General features: G+C 43.3%; 1 protein-coding gene and 2 long non-coding RNA genes across 4 annotated transcripts in view; 1 reads left to right on the top strand and 2 right to left on the bottom strand.

The window, feature by feature from the left end:
* BRF1 (BRF1, RNA polymerase III transcription initiation factor subunit) overlaps positions 1-257 on the bottom strand; it is a 172,774-nt gene extending 172,517 nt beyond the window's left edge. The window contains exon 1 of one of the 2 annotated variants that reach the window (XM_027637598.1): positions 44-257. In XM_027637598.1, coding sequence (XP_027493399.1) covers positions 44-230 — 187 coding nt within the window. In that variant the 5' untranslated portion in view covers positions 231-257. The remainder of the gene's footprint in view (positions 1-43) is intronic. The other variant, XM_027637599.1, reaches the window with a different exon arrangement.
* An 8,277-nt stretch (positions 258-8,534) lies between these two features.
* On the bottom strand, positions 8,535-11,687 carry LOC113944836. The gene is made up of 3 exons (XR_003526841.1): positions 11,568-11,687; positions 9,646-9,761; positions 8,535-8,727 (listed from the first exon to the last, which is right to left on the bottom strand). It is a non-coding gene; the product is annotated as an uncharacterized LOC113944836 (long non-coding RNA).
* LOC113944835 lies at positions 10,759-13,899 on the top strand. Its single transcript, XR_003526840.1, has 5 exons — positions 10,759-10,859; positions 11,683-11,841; positions 12,898-13,056; positions 13,416-13,550; positions 13,682-13,899. It is a non-coding gene; the product is annotated as an uncharacterized LOC113944835 (long non-coding RNA).
* The last annotated feature ends 1,746 nt before the right edge of the window (positions 13,900-15,645 follow it).

Here is a 15,645-nt window from a genome sequence, read left to right as displayed (position 1 = left end):
CCCCCTCCCCCGCCCCGCCCCGGCCCTTCCCGGCCGCACTCACCGTCCAGCGACACGAACTGCCCCACGGCGGAGGAGCCGCCGCCGCTGTTCTCCACGAACTGCACCTCGGACACGATGATGTTGTCCTCCAGCACCGACCCGCAGCCCGTGCACACCGCGTCCCCCCGCGCCGCGTCCACCTCGATCTCCGCGCACCCACAGGCGCCGCACACCCGCCCGCCCGGCATCCTGCCGGGAGCGCCGGGACGGGCCCCGGCCGCCTCCTCTCCTCCGCTCCCTCCCGCCGCCCGCCCGGCACAGCCCGGCCCGGGCTCGGCGCAGGCCTCGCTCGCCGGCACCGGCTCGGGGAGGAGCCGCCGCCCGCCCGCTCTCGCGAGGCTTCGCCCGCCGCGGCCGCCCCTCCCTCCGCGGCCGCCCCTCCCTCCGGCCCCTCCCTCAGCGCCCGCCCCGGCCCCGCGTCTTCCTCAGGGGTCGCCGTGCCGCCCGCCTGCCCCCGGTTACAGCCCCCTGAACCTTCCGCTGGACCGGGTGGCTCAAAGGCCCCCCCCCAGCCTGACCTTCAGCGCTTCCAGGGATGGGGCAGCCACAGCTTCTCCGAGAAACCCGTTCCAGTGCCTCGCCACCCTCTAGACATCAATGAAATTGATGAAGCAAATGTAGTCGGTCATTCTGTAATGCTGAAATAAAAGTTCTGTGAGGCCTGAGGGATCGGTTTCGGCAAAGCTCTTTGAGCCCTGCCTGGTGAAGGTGCCGCAACACTGAAATCTAGTGCTTTTTTTGTTTATTATAGGATCGCAGAATGGTTTGGGTTGGAAGAAACCTGAAAGACCACCTAGTTCCAACCCCCTGGCCATGGGCAGGGACACCTTACACTAGATCCAGCCTGGCTTTGGACACTTTCTGGGATGGGGCATCCACCACTTCTCTGGGCAACCTATTGCAGTGTCTCACCACCTTCACAGTAAAGAATTTTTTCCTAATGTCTAATCTAAACCTACTTTTTTTCAGTTTGAAGCCATTACCCCTTGTCCTGTCACTACATGCTCTTGTAAAAGTCCCTCTCCATCTTTCCTGTAGGCTCCCTTCAGGTACTGGAAGGCCACCCCAAAGCTGTCTGTTTTCCAGGCTGAACAATCACATTTCTCCCAACATTTTCCTCACAGGAGAGGTTCTCCCTCCCTCTCATCATCTTGGTTACCCTCCTCTGGACTTGCTCCAGCAGGTCGGTGTCCTAATTTGTATTAGTTCCTGAATCAAAGAACTCAGTTTTCATCCAAGTTATTGCTCACTTTAGCACTCAACCCACATGTAGTAAATTAGCACCATAACACAGATGGGAAGGAAGCTGAGCAGAATAGCTACTGTAGCTGGATGTTTGTACAGACTTCCATCTGTCAGCTTTTGAAATACACAATTAATGCAGAAGCAGAAACTTTCACCTTCTTACAAACTCACTACTGTCAATATCTGTCTTCCACCAAATGACTCAGATGCAGCCAGGTATCAGGTACAGATCTCTGTGAACTCACCAGATACATGGTACAAAATGACTTGCACATTTAGGGGCACATACTAAAGCTATATTGTTCCGTCCAGAAAGCTGAGTATCTCATAGGCCAGAAATTATGTCATATGCCTAAAAATTTGCAGGTTCTGGGCTTTTGCAAAAAGAAAATAGCATTATTGTAATGGAGATTATGTTACTATATAAAATGGCAGTATATAAAAGAAAGTTTGTCTTCTTTCTTTTTATTCTTGTCTCAGGGATGTATTTGTGAAAATAAGAACTTTGGTTTTCTTCAGATTCCTTCTGCTTCTGGAGTTTGTTTCCTTCCTGAAGTTCCTCCTGCTGCTGGTGAGGTAATGAGTGCCACAGCAGCCAAACATGATCTCACAAAATTACACACCTTGTAGATAATATCAGGGGAAAACATACAATTGCTGATAGCCTCTGACAGAGGCCAGCACGAACACAAGAAATCCTGCAGCAAGCAGTTTTAAAATACTTTTCCATTACAAAGTTTTTTCTTACCTTATTTAGATAGAAACTAATGGAGTACTGATCCACAAGGACTTAAGTTTTACATCCGTTTGAAAAGTGCTAGTGCTGTTTCGGAGTGTTTCACTTTGAATGTGACCAGCAGAGGGCCCTCGTGAGAGCATAATGTCTAAAAGAAAAGCTCATTCAATGTCATAACGAAGAACATTGTGTGTTTTAATTTTTATCTTCTTATAAGTAGAGGTTAGTGCTGCGAAAGAAAATGGATTTCCAGTCCTGAAGACTTCAGTTCTTTGCCTCCTGCTCATGAAAGCTTTCATATACAATACCCCTTAGATATTTCTGTAGGACCATTTTCTAGTGGACAAAATGTAAGTTATTTTTCACCTCTATAAGTTCTTTACCCTTTTTGCTTGCAAGAGAGTGAACTAAACTTTTTTTGACCAATAACATTGAATCTACTGAATGAATCTACTGAACCCAGAACTGAGGGGAACCTACAAGAAAGATGGAGCGAGACTATTTACGAGAGCATATTGTGACTGGACAAAGGGGGAAGGGCTTCAAACTAAAAAAAAAAAGTAGACTTAGATTAGATATTAGGAAGAAATTTTTTACTCAGAGGATGGTGAAGCACTGGCAGAGGTTGCCCAGAGAAGTTGTGGATGCTGATTCCTTGACATGTTCATGGCCAGATTGGATGGGGCTTGGAGCAACCTGATCTAGTGGAAAGTGTTCCTGCCCATGGAATGGGGTTTGGAACTGGATTATTTTTAAGGTCCCTTCCAACCCAAACCATTCTGCGATTTTATGATTCTATGAGCTCAGTTCACGTAGCCTACCAAAACAATAACATTTCAGTAAATTGGCTGAAGCCTAAGAGTAAGACCTGATTGTTTAAAATTTTCTTTTGACAAAGCTCCATTCCCTGCATTATTTTGCCCTTTTAGTTAAGAGGAGGAAAGGATCTGTTTTCCATTTCACATACTGTCATAATTAATACCTCTTATTTTCACTCCTAAGTGTGCCAAAAAGTGGTGAGCAGGATGTCTGTTAGCCCAGACTGACCAATTTCCTTCCTGCTGTGCCTCCAAGAACCCTGAATATAACCCACCTATGTGTGTGCATTTTTGGTATTCAGTTGTTGAGGTTTCAAAGAGAGGAACTGTTCTCATTGGCTTGATAATCAGAATATTTTTTCTACTGCTCTTCTGACAGCAGGAAGAATGCAAATCTGCTATACAAATCCAGACTGGATTGTGAGGGAATCCTACTCTGCTCCTGCAAATCTAAGCAGCACAGCAGGGAACATACTAGAGCAAGCTGATGACACATTACTGTACTTCCACAAGAGATGGATCCTCTTCTATGACTATATGGTTTAAAACAGATGCTTTAATTTCATGTGACAGAAATGCCAGAGACTCTCTGGCTTTTTGGTCATAATTCAACCTTCTGATCACACCAGCCCATGTGGGAAATACTTTCAATTAGATGCACAAAGTTTAACTCCTTGATTTGATCAACTGCTATGAGCATCCTCAGCTCTCTGGCATTTCAGCTGGAATTGCTCCTCTTAAAATCATGCCTAGAAGTGTTGATGAAGTCTCTGGAGAAGTTTGAAAGTGCACATAACGGGGCAAAACTCAAGCAGAGGAATCCTTCTTTGGTTTTGGACTGTCCAAGATAAGGCATAAACTATGCATTCAACCTGAAAATTTGCACATGGATTCTTTAGAGATGAAGTCATAGGCGTACTAAATAGAGGGGGGGGACAAAGGATTTTGAAATGAATTAACCTTATAAGGTGATAGCAAGTGGATACTTTTTTTTTTTTTGGTCAGTCCAAACGCGTTTGGCTACGCTAGTGGTGGACACGAGGGGGCACCCAAGGAAATGAAATCGTCGAGGAGCTGCAACGCTCCCAAAGACTAGGCTGATTTTCCATACGTTTTCCCTTTTCTTTCTTTTCTTTTTTTTTTTTTTTTTTTTTTTTTTTTTTTGGTCTGCGTCTTTTCTAATTATTTCCTCACATTGTTTTCATGACGTTCATCAATAAGTGGTAATTGAAAAAGCTTCTGAGGGAACATTCTGAGAAGAAAAGCTTTTGGCACCTATTAAATCACATCAGTGCTGTCCAGAGACAGCACTTCACAGCTGAGCCTCGACCCCTGAGTAAATGGCAGAGACCCCATGGCTTTCCCAGTTAGCTTCCCAGAATCTGTGCCTGGTACAATTCTTGGTACAGGAGGACAGCAGAAAGCACAAATACTAATACTTAGAAAATCTGCCAAGAAATTAGCAGAGGGAAAATCCAAGGATATTGAGCACAAAGGTACAGAAGCCACCACCACTTGCAGAAGTATCTCATCAGCTGGAAGCTGTGAGCAGCTCTTTTGCTCTGAATGTCTCCTCCTGCCAACACACCACTCAAAGATGCATGACTTATCAGTGGGTGCTTATAAGAAGGATGTAAGCAAGGTAAAAATAGATGTGGCCTCCTAGCTTCGAGCAACCTGCAACTTAAGGATTCACGAGCTGAAGGCACATACCTGCTAGCAGACTTTTTATCTGTTTAACCAGGTTTTGATCTGTGTATGCTTTCAAGATCCACATCTGGTGGTTTGAGGTGTATCACACTTTAGCTGGGTGGCAAGTGAAAAAGTTTAAAAATGGCCTAAACATTTCAGTTGGCAATCCTGAGTTCTTGTGGTAGTGGTGAAGCATTGACACCATCACACCATCGTGACCTCTTTCATGTCATTCAGCATTTTTTACAGCTTTTTTACAGCTTCTCTCAGGCAGGATCACTTCACAAGAGCAAATCTTTCTCTAGGTAAGTAGCAATGCTAATCAGACAGTTCTAAAACAAAATAATCTGTTCAGGAAGTTGTTTAAGCCCTTTTTAATGAAGTATTGGTTATATGCTGCACTGAGTGACTGCACGCCTCCATCACTTAGGGATGCAAGCACAGGCAATGCTTACAGGCAATTCCTGTGAAAATGCAACTCCACTTGTGTGCAGTTCTCATATTCTGAGAGTTGTTCATTCAAACATTAATGGATTCATCACTCAGCATCAGAGAACCATTCTCCAGTCATCCAACTGCCTGTTTAAGCAAAAATTGAACTGAAGTGAGGAAATGCCTGGTTACAGGTGCCATTTTTGTGTGCAAATTTGATGAGTGAATACTTTGGTGCAAATACTTTTTCTATATAGCCTGAAAATGAAGCTTTCACTAAATGTTGATATTGATGTGCAAGGGAAAAAAACAGGCACATTACACTGGATGGACCTGCACACTCAAATGCAGAAGCAAACCATACATCTTACTGATAGTTTCTGTTGTTTTCCCAGACTTGGAACTATGAGCCAGAAATTCACAGCAGTGAGTTGGAACCTGTAGAAGCATGCCAAAAAGTAAATATGAGTCTCCTTTAGTTTTGAAGAATAAATTTGGAAAAGCAGCTGTACAATAATTGATCACCTGCTTTGCACCGAAGTAAATCCAATGCAGTTAAAAAATAACGCTATAAACTATGTAAAGTACCTAAGATAGTGTTGAGCATTTACAAATTATACCTGACAAGTTACAAACAGGATTAGGAGAAAAGACATCCACTTAAACAGGAGTTCATTAGCTATATGAGAGCAGGACATGAAAAATCCTGCTATCAACAGGTGGTATCAATAGTCCAAACTCTCTTTATTGTCATTTCATAGGCAGAAGTGTGCCATGATCAGAATGAGTGAGCTGGCATCAAAAAAGAACATGCCAGTCAAGTGTTATTTAAGACCATGAAATGTCTGTGTGTCAACACAGACTCAAAAGTGTGTATTTTTTAATGTCACGAGTCCTTTGGCCGTCAGGGGCCCCCTTCAACCTGAAACCTGCAGAGAAAGAGAGAATATCATCGCAGCCACACTCAAGCCTCTGCTTTTGCCAGCATGGAGGAGAGGCTGGAAGCAGGGTAAGGAACACGGTGTCCTCTTTCACACAGCCCGTTAGCACCGGGGAAAGTTATGATGGAGCAAGCAGCTTGGATAAATACAGGCTGGCCTGTGGGTGAGGCCAGTTCTCTCCTGTTTGGGTCATAAAAGACATCAAAGAATTGTCCTTTGAATGATCTGTGTGTCACTGCCTGCTTTTCTGACAGGAGAGTCCCAGTACCTCAAATACGCCAAAGTTAACCCAGTGCCAAAGAAACCATCAGTCAATATTACAAGTTGTTGTCCACTACCAAAGCTATGAGCAGGCTAAATAGAAACACCATTAGACTTAGAGAAGTCACAGGATAATAATTTCCTGTCACTGGAGAATTTTCAAGAATTTGGCAGATTTCCTAGCTTGAATTAGTTGAATAAATTAGACAAATAACATTTTTCAGAGGTCAGCCATAAAAAAAGCTTGGACTAAATCAAGCTGTTTCATACCGATAATTTGAGTCAGCCTAAATTACCAAAAAAAAAAAAAAAAAAAAAAAAAAATAAAAAAAAAAAAAAAAAAAAAAAGAAAATCAATTAATTTAAGTATTTTCTGTGGAATTATCAAAAGGGTAAAATCTGCCACTGTTTTCAAAATGAGACATTTATAATCAGTTTAGATCTCAGCGAATGCATAATTTTTTTTTTAATTATAAAATATTTTAAGAGAAAAATTGTAGTGCAGTGCAAGCCACATCTTTCCTTCCCCACTCTCACCACATGGTAGGAAGTTTCTTAAACCTCCATAAGCAAAACAGGATCCATCCCCAAAGCAGTAAACCTTGCCATTTCTTCAGAAAAAAAGCCACATCAGTAGCATAAAGGGGGAATGTTGTCACCATGGCCATGCCCATCTCTGCATTACTCAGAAAGGGCTGGGATCATCTCTCTCTTCTGTATTTTACAGGTCACCTTCCTTAGTTGGGAATTGGGAACCGCAGCACTGATGGTCTGAGTGAGGGATAGGTCTGGAAATTAGCACTACCCTGGGAGGATCAGTTGGTTCACATCTCTTGGCTCTCTGTTTCCAGGTGCTGGAGATTCAGACTACCACCTGTCCCCATTAAAATCACAGTTTTTGAGTTCTTCTTCCCCATCTTATGAGTGAAATACATATTTTTTTTTCCAGTAAATTGGAAGTGGGAATCTGAAATAACAATAAGCCAGTAAGATCTGGAGCCTTTGGCTTGCCCTTCCATTGTCTGTGCTTCAATCAGTCGGCTCACACCAAGATTATAAAAAACCTGACCCAGGAGTTTACAGTCTGAAGCCCAAATTGAACAGAGCAGTCAGCAGATTATGTATTAGACCGAACAATGAGGTCTTCAGTCCCTTTTTGAACCAGTTTTTCATTACAGGGGTTATGTTTGTATCATATTGCTGAGAATTACACAAAACCATTATTTTTGAAATGAGTACAGTAGACAACAATGTTGCCAATAATGCAAGTTGTTAGTAAAGTGTGTATATTTATAGCAGCATGAGAAGTATTTCAGAGAGCTCTAAGCATGTTCAATTCCACAACCACATGCATGCAGCACTTCAGAAAATGTAAAGCTTAACTACTCCATGTTTTCCTTTGGAAGGGAGAGCTAGAAGAGGATGTTCCCATACATTTTTTGCCTATGATATTTTACATGAAGCCCCTACTGAAAGGGGCTTTATAAATTACGTAAGTAGAAAAGATGTCCAAAAAAAAAGGATAAAATTACAGTGTTGGCATTTCTAACAAACTATCTTCCCTTCCTAGTCTATCCCATGCTAAACAGTAAACATAGAACTTTCTTCCTAATAAAGCTTTAGAGCTGCTACCATAACTTCTCACCCCTGCTACAGAAATACTATCCAGATGACCAAGGATTTTGTAATGCAGCAAGCTGCAACAAATATCCAGCTGAAACAGCAGTTTAGTGGACTCGGAGCAAAAACAAATTATTTTTATGGCATATAAAATTATGAAGAGCCTTTCCCAATATATACCATGACTAATAATCATCAGCCTGTTCAACAGTGACACTTTAGCCACTCCCTCTGTGGTCACTTTTCATTTGCAACCATCAAGTCTGCTGAAAACAGGAGGAGAAATTGCAGTTTAAAAGCAAGATATTATCAGCTTTCCCAGACAGAAGCAGGTTGGGAGACAAGAGAGAGCTTCCTCTCATACTTGAAGGAGTAAATGAGCAACTAATAAACATTCTAATTTAATAAGTGCACATATCCTGCTAACAAATTTTCTTTTGAATAACAGAACTGGATGGTTGATGTGTTTTGTTTTCAGTTTGTTTGGTTGTTTCCAAAGACTAAATCCCACAATTAAATTATAGCAATAATGAAAAAAAAATTGAGCAATGTCCACATAAAGTTTAAGCTGGGAAATCACAAGGCAGAAATGTTCTATTTTCAGCCCAAAAATAAAATCCTAACTTGCTGATTTATGTTCCCTCCACAACATTTTTCACTCAGTTGCAGTGCAAACAGTACTGGTCTGCATTGACAATTCTCTTGAAAAGCCCATGAACCTTGAACAGCATTGCTGAAATCCTGCATTTCTGCTACAACATGCCTGGAGCTGGGGCAGAGCTGATGTAACTGGCTTCAGACACGTATTCTCCACGTCAACAGAGCTCTTCTTTGCTGACACAGGGGAGGATGCTGACATGTAGCATCCAGAAGGGCATGGCTTACTCTGGCTCCCTTGCATATCTTCATCAGCCCAATCCAACCCATCTAATCCTGTGACCTGAAGGTGAGACCTTTACGTCCAAACTCCTTCGCAGACGAGCTCATAGCACATGTACCCATGGTACCACACCACGTCCCCTTTCCTTCTGCCTGACTGCCCTCCTGCACCATGATCCATGGACAGCTGCCTCTGCACTACGGGGTCTTGGAGAGAAAGCCACGCTAGGGAGATGTCATCTAATTCCATATAATTCCACTGGGTAGCTCATACTTTGTTTTCAACCTGTTATTTGCCACAAGACCACGACCCATCAGAGTCTCCCACCATCCACAACACTGCCACTTCAGCTCATCACTGTCACCTAATCCCACCGAGCTGACATTTCCTCCTGGGTGTCAGAGGCTTTGCATTATCTCTTTACTCGAAAAGGTCCTGAGAGACCAAAATTACAAAAACTAGCCAGCCCTGAGGAGGTCTGGAAGAGCAGCACAGCACTGATCTGGATCAGCAGATATAGCACCCTCCAGCTGTGGAGTCTTCTGGGGCAGACTTCATCAGAATGGGAATCTTAATGTAAACAAATGACTCCTTCTGGGTTCTTACAGCCCAGCAGGCCAGAACAGGTAAATATCCACTATCTCAGCATTCCAGCAACTATTGGAAATACCCACAGAGGCTTCAATCATGCTTAATAATTAAAAGTAAGGTATTGTGTTAATCAACAGGTGCTAAAGGAATATGACCTTCCTCGGAGGCAGTCTGGCATGATAGCCAATTTTTTCCATGACACATACTAGAAAGTACAGAAACACAGTCAGCAAGATAATTTCCTTGCTTCAAGATTCAATATTTTAACAAATGAGTCACTGATACATGCTTCAGATATTTCTATGCTAAAACTAGAGTATAAGTCATATGTATGAAATCCACTCCTGCCCCATAAGCTGCCTGTGATAGCTTTTTCCAAATACTGACCTAGAGAATGTCTGGTATGTTCAGACTGATGTAAGAAGTCTGGATTTTATATTCATGATCCCAGTTTATCAGCAGATGTCACACAAGTGGACTTGTCTCAGCACTGATTTCAAGAACTAAGGAAAATGCAGCAACAGAAAAAACTTTGCTGGTTCTTTAGCTGAAGCTAAATTTCATCAGAAGTATATGCTTCCATTGCTTTAGTAAAGGGAAAACATGGATTTGTCAGACTGCATCTGGGTATACAATAAAGAGTTCATGACTGAAAGTGTTCAATATTGAAGGGGAAATATTCATTAGTACATGCAGGGGAAAGTGTAGCAGAGAGCTGTTATAGGTGCTCTAATGACTAAGATAAGGGTCTGGGATTCAGGAAAGCTGGATATAAATGCAGGTTCTGACACAGAATGTCTTTATGACCTTGGGCTACCCACCAGATATTGCTGGCCTCAAGTTATCCAGCTATACAATGGAGATATGATTAATTAAAGCACTCTACTCTTTTTTGGTTGGCTCTCCTGTATTGTTACATAGAGACATGGACAAAGGCAGAGACTTCTTTGGCCATGAGGGAAGGGAGATGATGAATGTGACTTGATCCAAGACACAAGCAAAGCACAGGTTTGGCGGGCCTGGGGGCTGAAGGAGAGGCTTCATCCACGCAGATGGCATGGAGTGGAGCTGGCAGGACAGGGATTGCTGTTGAGCTGTCAGGAGCATTAGCACTGTAGGGAGGGCAGGCCTGCCTGGGAGGAAGGTGCAGGTTTTACAAGGAAAAGCTATGACTGACAGCACTGCAGCTTGCACACTGGGAAGGCACAGAGGGCAGCAAGAGAAGGGAGAGGGTGGTTTAAGAGACCTCATATCAAGGAGATAATGCCAAACAGAGAAGCCCACAGATCTTTCAGCACACAGACTGAAAATGACAGTAGGGGACATCTAAATATACAGCCAGGTCCTCAGGCCTGGCCCACACTCAAAGGATTTGCCAGACTAGCCTTTTCCATCATGATTGCAAGAGAAACACCCATAGTCATGGCAGATAAAGCCTTGTACTGGCACTGTTATGTCAGCCAAGCAGCCTCTTCCTCTCTGCATCCCTTCACACAGGGAGCAGGAGTCAGACCTACCACTCAAAGCACTCTCTTGTGGATATAAGCTGTGCTTCTGCTAGGAGGATTTGCCAAAACAGATATACTGGCAAAGCAGCTAAGGTTGTCAAACTCCCCTCCTTTGACTTAAATAAGAGCTACACCCGTTTGCACCAGAGAAACAGCTGGTTCTGAAACCAAAATAGCTCCTTAGTCAAGGGCATATTCCAAGGCCTGAATCATCTTTAGTGAAAGAGAGGGCTCAGTGTCAGTGAATTTGACAGCGGACATGGGAAATGCTAACTGACCTTTATGGAGAATGTCAGCACAGGGAATCAAGGCTTAATCCTCAAAAAGCCCTGAGGTATCACTCTCATCAGTGCCAGGAAATTTGTGCCCCTCTGAACAGGCAGGCACACATGCCAACAGAACATGCAGGTCCAGATGCTGTGTGTGCCTTGATTAATCCATAATATTATCAAATAGGATTTTTAAAAACCTTTAAAATGCCCTGCTCAAACAAATCAAGTTGCATTTTTCCAAGGTCATCAAAAGAACCAGTTCATTTCTTTGATGTAAATAATAGTTGAGTATGTTGAATCTGCTCTCTCACAGAATCACTTCTTTCCTAAAGCAAGAAAATGACAAGGTTTTGGACACAATGAATTTCCCTTTTGCCAATCTGCAATACCATCACTAGAGCATGAATTGAGTGAGTTGAGCTGGGATATCTCAGGAAGTAACTTTAAAAAGTGCCGTGCTAACAGCTTTGCCTTGGAAGAATGAGAAGCCCTTGGCATACACAGATCTCCAGATTTCCTATAAACCTACTTGATTCCTTGTAAAACATTTTTAATTCTCTTGGCAAAACCCCTAAGCCTCTATGGGGATGCCTTTGCATCTTGCCTTTTTGAGCTCCATCTCCCTCTTTCCATTCCTTTTCTAGGTGGGAGGAAGCCAAGAATTCCAAAGTTGTCTGTGACATACTGCCTTCGTCACTGGTCACCCTGCCACTGATGGGGACCAGCTCTTGCCTTTTGCTCACCACTACAAATGCCACTGCCTTGAGAATTACTGACGTTGTCACTGAGGGGGCTATAGTTGTGTGAGTATAAATAAACACAGTGCTAGAAAAGACACTCGGGGATAAATAGCAAAGGTAGTGCATAGTGTGAGACCAAAATAACTTCGTGCTGTTCACTGAAAGTACCTTCCATTGGCTGTCTTGTGCTGGCTGTTTCCAGCCAAAGTCCTTGTCTTCCCCCAAAAGGCAAAAAGCACGTGTGACTTCAGAAGCTATGGGGCTCCTCTCTGTCCCTCCAAGATGGTGACACTGAGGAGCTGGGACCCACTTGCAAGTACACTGGGAGTAGCAGTGCTCCATATCCAACATCTGCCGACATTCTCAGAGCTATGAAGGTCCCAGCCAAGATTACCAGCACCCATATGGACTCTTCTCTCTCTCCCTCCCTTGCAGCCACAGGGGCTTGTCAGCAGTGCCCCCTCACAGGGCCCAAACTGGGGGCTTCAGCCATGCCCTGCACACCCAGAGGAGGTTTATGGATGGCACAAGTGAACTAAAACATACAAATGGCTGATCTGACTGAGAAGCAGAAGCATGACAAAAAGATTTGGGCTAAGCCAAGTGGCATATTTTTTACCTGAATGTATCTCACCAGTTTGGATGGGAAGGTCTGTGGGTACTTGGGACAGTGAGGGGAAAAAAGGATGCAACAGGTCCATAATATCCATGTTGTGTCGCAGGGGGTGGCTTGAGTGAGAGCCAGGGGTCAGTTCTGCAAACTGGACCAATTAAATACCCATTTGATACTAGACTGATGAGTACTGAAAGGACTGCACTCCTGGCATGTGACTCCATTGATATTAATTCATCAAGGATGAGTTTGGCTTGGATGATACCTCAGATGAGAACGTGAAACCACAGAGAAGTATTTTATCAATATACAATATATGGACAAGTTTCTGACCTTCAATGTAACTGACCAAAACTGACATCTAGAACTCACTGAAAAGATAAACCAATGTTTTGGCATTAATAATGGTGTTTGTAAATGTCCTCTTAACACTTGAATTATGTTCTTCTGCTCTATGAGGTTGCTATTCCACTGATTCCTTTTTTCTTTGTTCTGTTTTAAATTAGATTATGGAGAAATCCAGAACTCAGAGCCAATTCATCTGTTTTGCTCTCCCAGGAACAGTGATGTTTATTTTGAAAGGAATCTTTCAGTGATGTTTTCCAATAAAAAAAAAAAAACAACCCTGAAACAATTCTTATCCTGCAGGGCTTATTGTATTACATGTAAGACCACTTAAGCAGTAAATTATTCTTGATATTAAAGCTAGAATCCTGGATTTTTACATGACTTCCCTGCTTTGCTACAACCCTCTGCTCAGTGTTGTACATCAGTTTTGCCTTCTTTGAACAGTGTCCCCTCTTGTGTGGTATTCTAGTCACAACACTCAGGTGTTTCTGCCTGTGCAAAGAAAGTATAAAACTAAAAAAATAATATAGTTCTATGATTTTATGTTAATTCTACTCATGCCAAGGGACATTAATGCAGCAATTGAGGCCTGATTGGAAACGAACACTTAGAATTGCACAGAAACCCCATTATTTTAATGCAGACATACTCTCAGCAGGGTTTCTCACCTTTCCAGAGTCATACAACTTCTGAAAGGTTATACATGGGACTCACATTTGAACCGTCATCAGACAATAGTTCAGACTCAACATCAAACAGAAGGGCTACTGTTTAAAGAGATGATCTAAATTGACTCTTTCATTGCTAATAGGTATGTGCAACTTTGTCCTGTTCAAAGTTACATCCTTACTGCAAAGTTAAGCTTGGTTCTTGTGGGGTTTTACTCCCCAGGATTTCATCAATCACAGAGAAGCTTCAAAAATTTTCTGGGTTTTGCTCCAGGACATTCATGGCTCCATGTACTCAGTCAGCAGGGGATGGAGTGTCTTGCTTGTTCAGATACACTGTCTGCTGCTACAGGCCTGGAAAAATTTGCTTGTGCTTCCAACCAGAAGTCTCTGGAGGATTCAGGAGCCTCCAACAAAACTTTTCTGAAATAGTGTTGAAATAAAAAATGTTCACCTGTCCAGAACACTGATTAAACCTAAATTAAACCTGAAGTGGTTACAGTAGCCTTTCTGTGTGTATGAACCTGCTGAACCAGCAGCTGTGCAACATCTGAAGCAGCAGGCACTCAGGGACAAGGTAAAAGCATAACAAGAAAACCCAGGTCTGCTTGGGGTATTTTTCAGAGATCTTGTCTGCTGGTAACTCCTAAGTGGCAAGACTTCACTGCACTCTACTGCTAGTGTAAGCTCTGTCAGCAGCATGAAACAAGAACAGATCCACTGTGAGCTGCCACAGTTGATCATGTTGATGTTAACTCAGTGTTCAGGAAGGTCTCAGCCCACACAGGACTCTTGTTAGAGAGATCTGTTAGGGTCATTTCTTTGAGTGATCTGTTGGGGCTCGTGAAGTCCTTGGAGAGTGTGACACCAATACACTGAGTGAGCACTAGGAGGTTCAGTACAGGAAGTCCTAGAGCACCTACAGCACACCTAAAGGGTGACTGATTGGAATGGAGCAGCAGAAAACACTGTTTAAGCCCTGCTAATCCTCACAACCACAGTTTAGAGACCTCTCTAGCAGCTCCAGTCCCTGGACCACCACTGCTACCCTCTCCTTTAGATTCCCATGTCTCATGGGTGATTTGGGATCTCTGTGGCATTTACAACATGCTACATTCAACATTGCACAATTTAAGGCACATCTCCAGGGGATCTTAAGTTTACGTTCAGTTGCTTATTGAGAATCATAGAAAATAATAAGTTAGAAAGGAGTTCTGCAGGAATCTCATGCAATCTTCTGCTTAATGAAACAGAAAGTTTCTCAAGGCCTCATTTAGCTGATTTTTGAAATCCTCCAAGAATAGAAACTGCAGACAGTTTCTGGGCAACTTGCTCTAGTGCCTGACAATCCTCACTATTGAGAGTTTTCTTCCTTTTGCCTAGCCCAGCTTCATCCCATCTAGTCCCATGAATTTGTATATTTCCAGTTTACTTAAGTGATCCCAGCATCACCCTCTTCAGCTATGGGTAGTACGTCCCTTTTCCAAACTCTGCCGTTAGACATGGATGCCTGAGAGCAAACTCTGCCTGTAAAGGCTGAGGCAAATTAAATGCTGAGGCAAATTAAATGTTGAGAACCTCAGACTTCTGTGTGTCCACCTGGGAAAGCACAGCAGTGTGAGCGATGTCCCAAAGGGAGCCTTCAAGCATGTGCTCCTTTTGTTGCCTATTGACAGGTTTGACTGCAGATTTATTTAAAATGGAAGATGAGTTCCTCTAAGATTATATATGTTAGCATTGAACAATCACTTGTTTATTTAAAACTTAAGGCTATTTCCTATAAGATTATATAAGTTAGTGTTCCATGTTTTTATTGAAAAAGTTCCAGAATTGGTAACGCCTTGTGTTGTTGTTGTTGTTGTTGTTACTTATCTCATATTTGAAGCTGTCTTTTTCTGGTCCTTTCTTTTCTTGAATACTTAAGTTCCCATTTACTGGCATTCCCCCTCACCCCAGCCCCCCTTTTGCCTCCAGAGGGCTTTGAACAGAAAGGGCACTGGAAGTTCAGCTCTGCACATGCTGATCTGGCAGAAACGTGTCCCGCGTGTCACTCTTGGCACAGGTGAAGCAAGGACAAACCTTTGGAGCGGTCTGGGTCCCAAGGGATGCACTCCCGGCATAGGGCCCTGGTTGTGAGAGGCCCGATCCCCAGCAGAGCACTCCTGAGTGGGATCCAGGGGGCTCTCCCGAGCCAGGGAAAGCCCAGGCGAGCAGAGACGTGGGCCCGGGCACACCCTG

Source organism: Corapipo altera, unplaced genomic scaffold (assembly GCF_003945725.1).
Source record: "Corapipo altera isolate COAL_440 unplaced genomic scaffold, ASM394572v1 23, whole genome shotgun sequence".
Lineage (NCBI taxonomy): Eukaryota > Metazoa > Chordata > Aves > Passeriformes > Pipridae > Corapipo > Corapipo altera.
The sequence above is the reverse complement of the archived record's forward strand: the minus strand, read 5'-3'. Positions and strand labels throughout refer to the sequence as shown.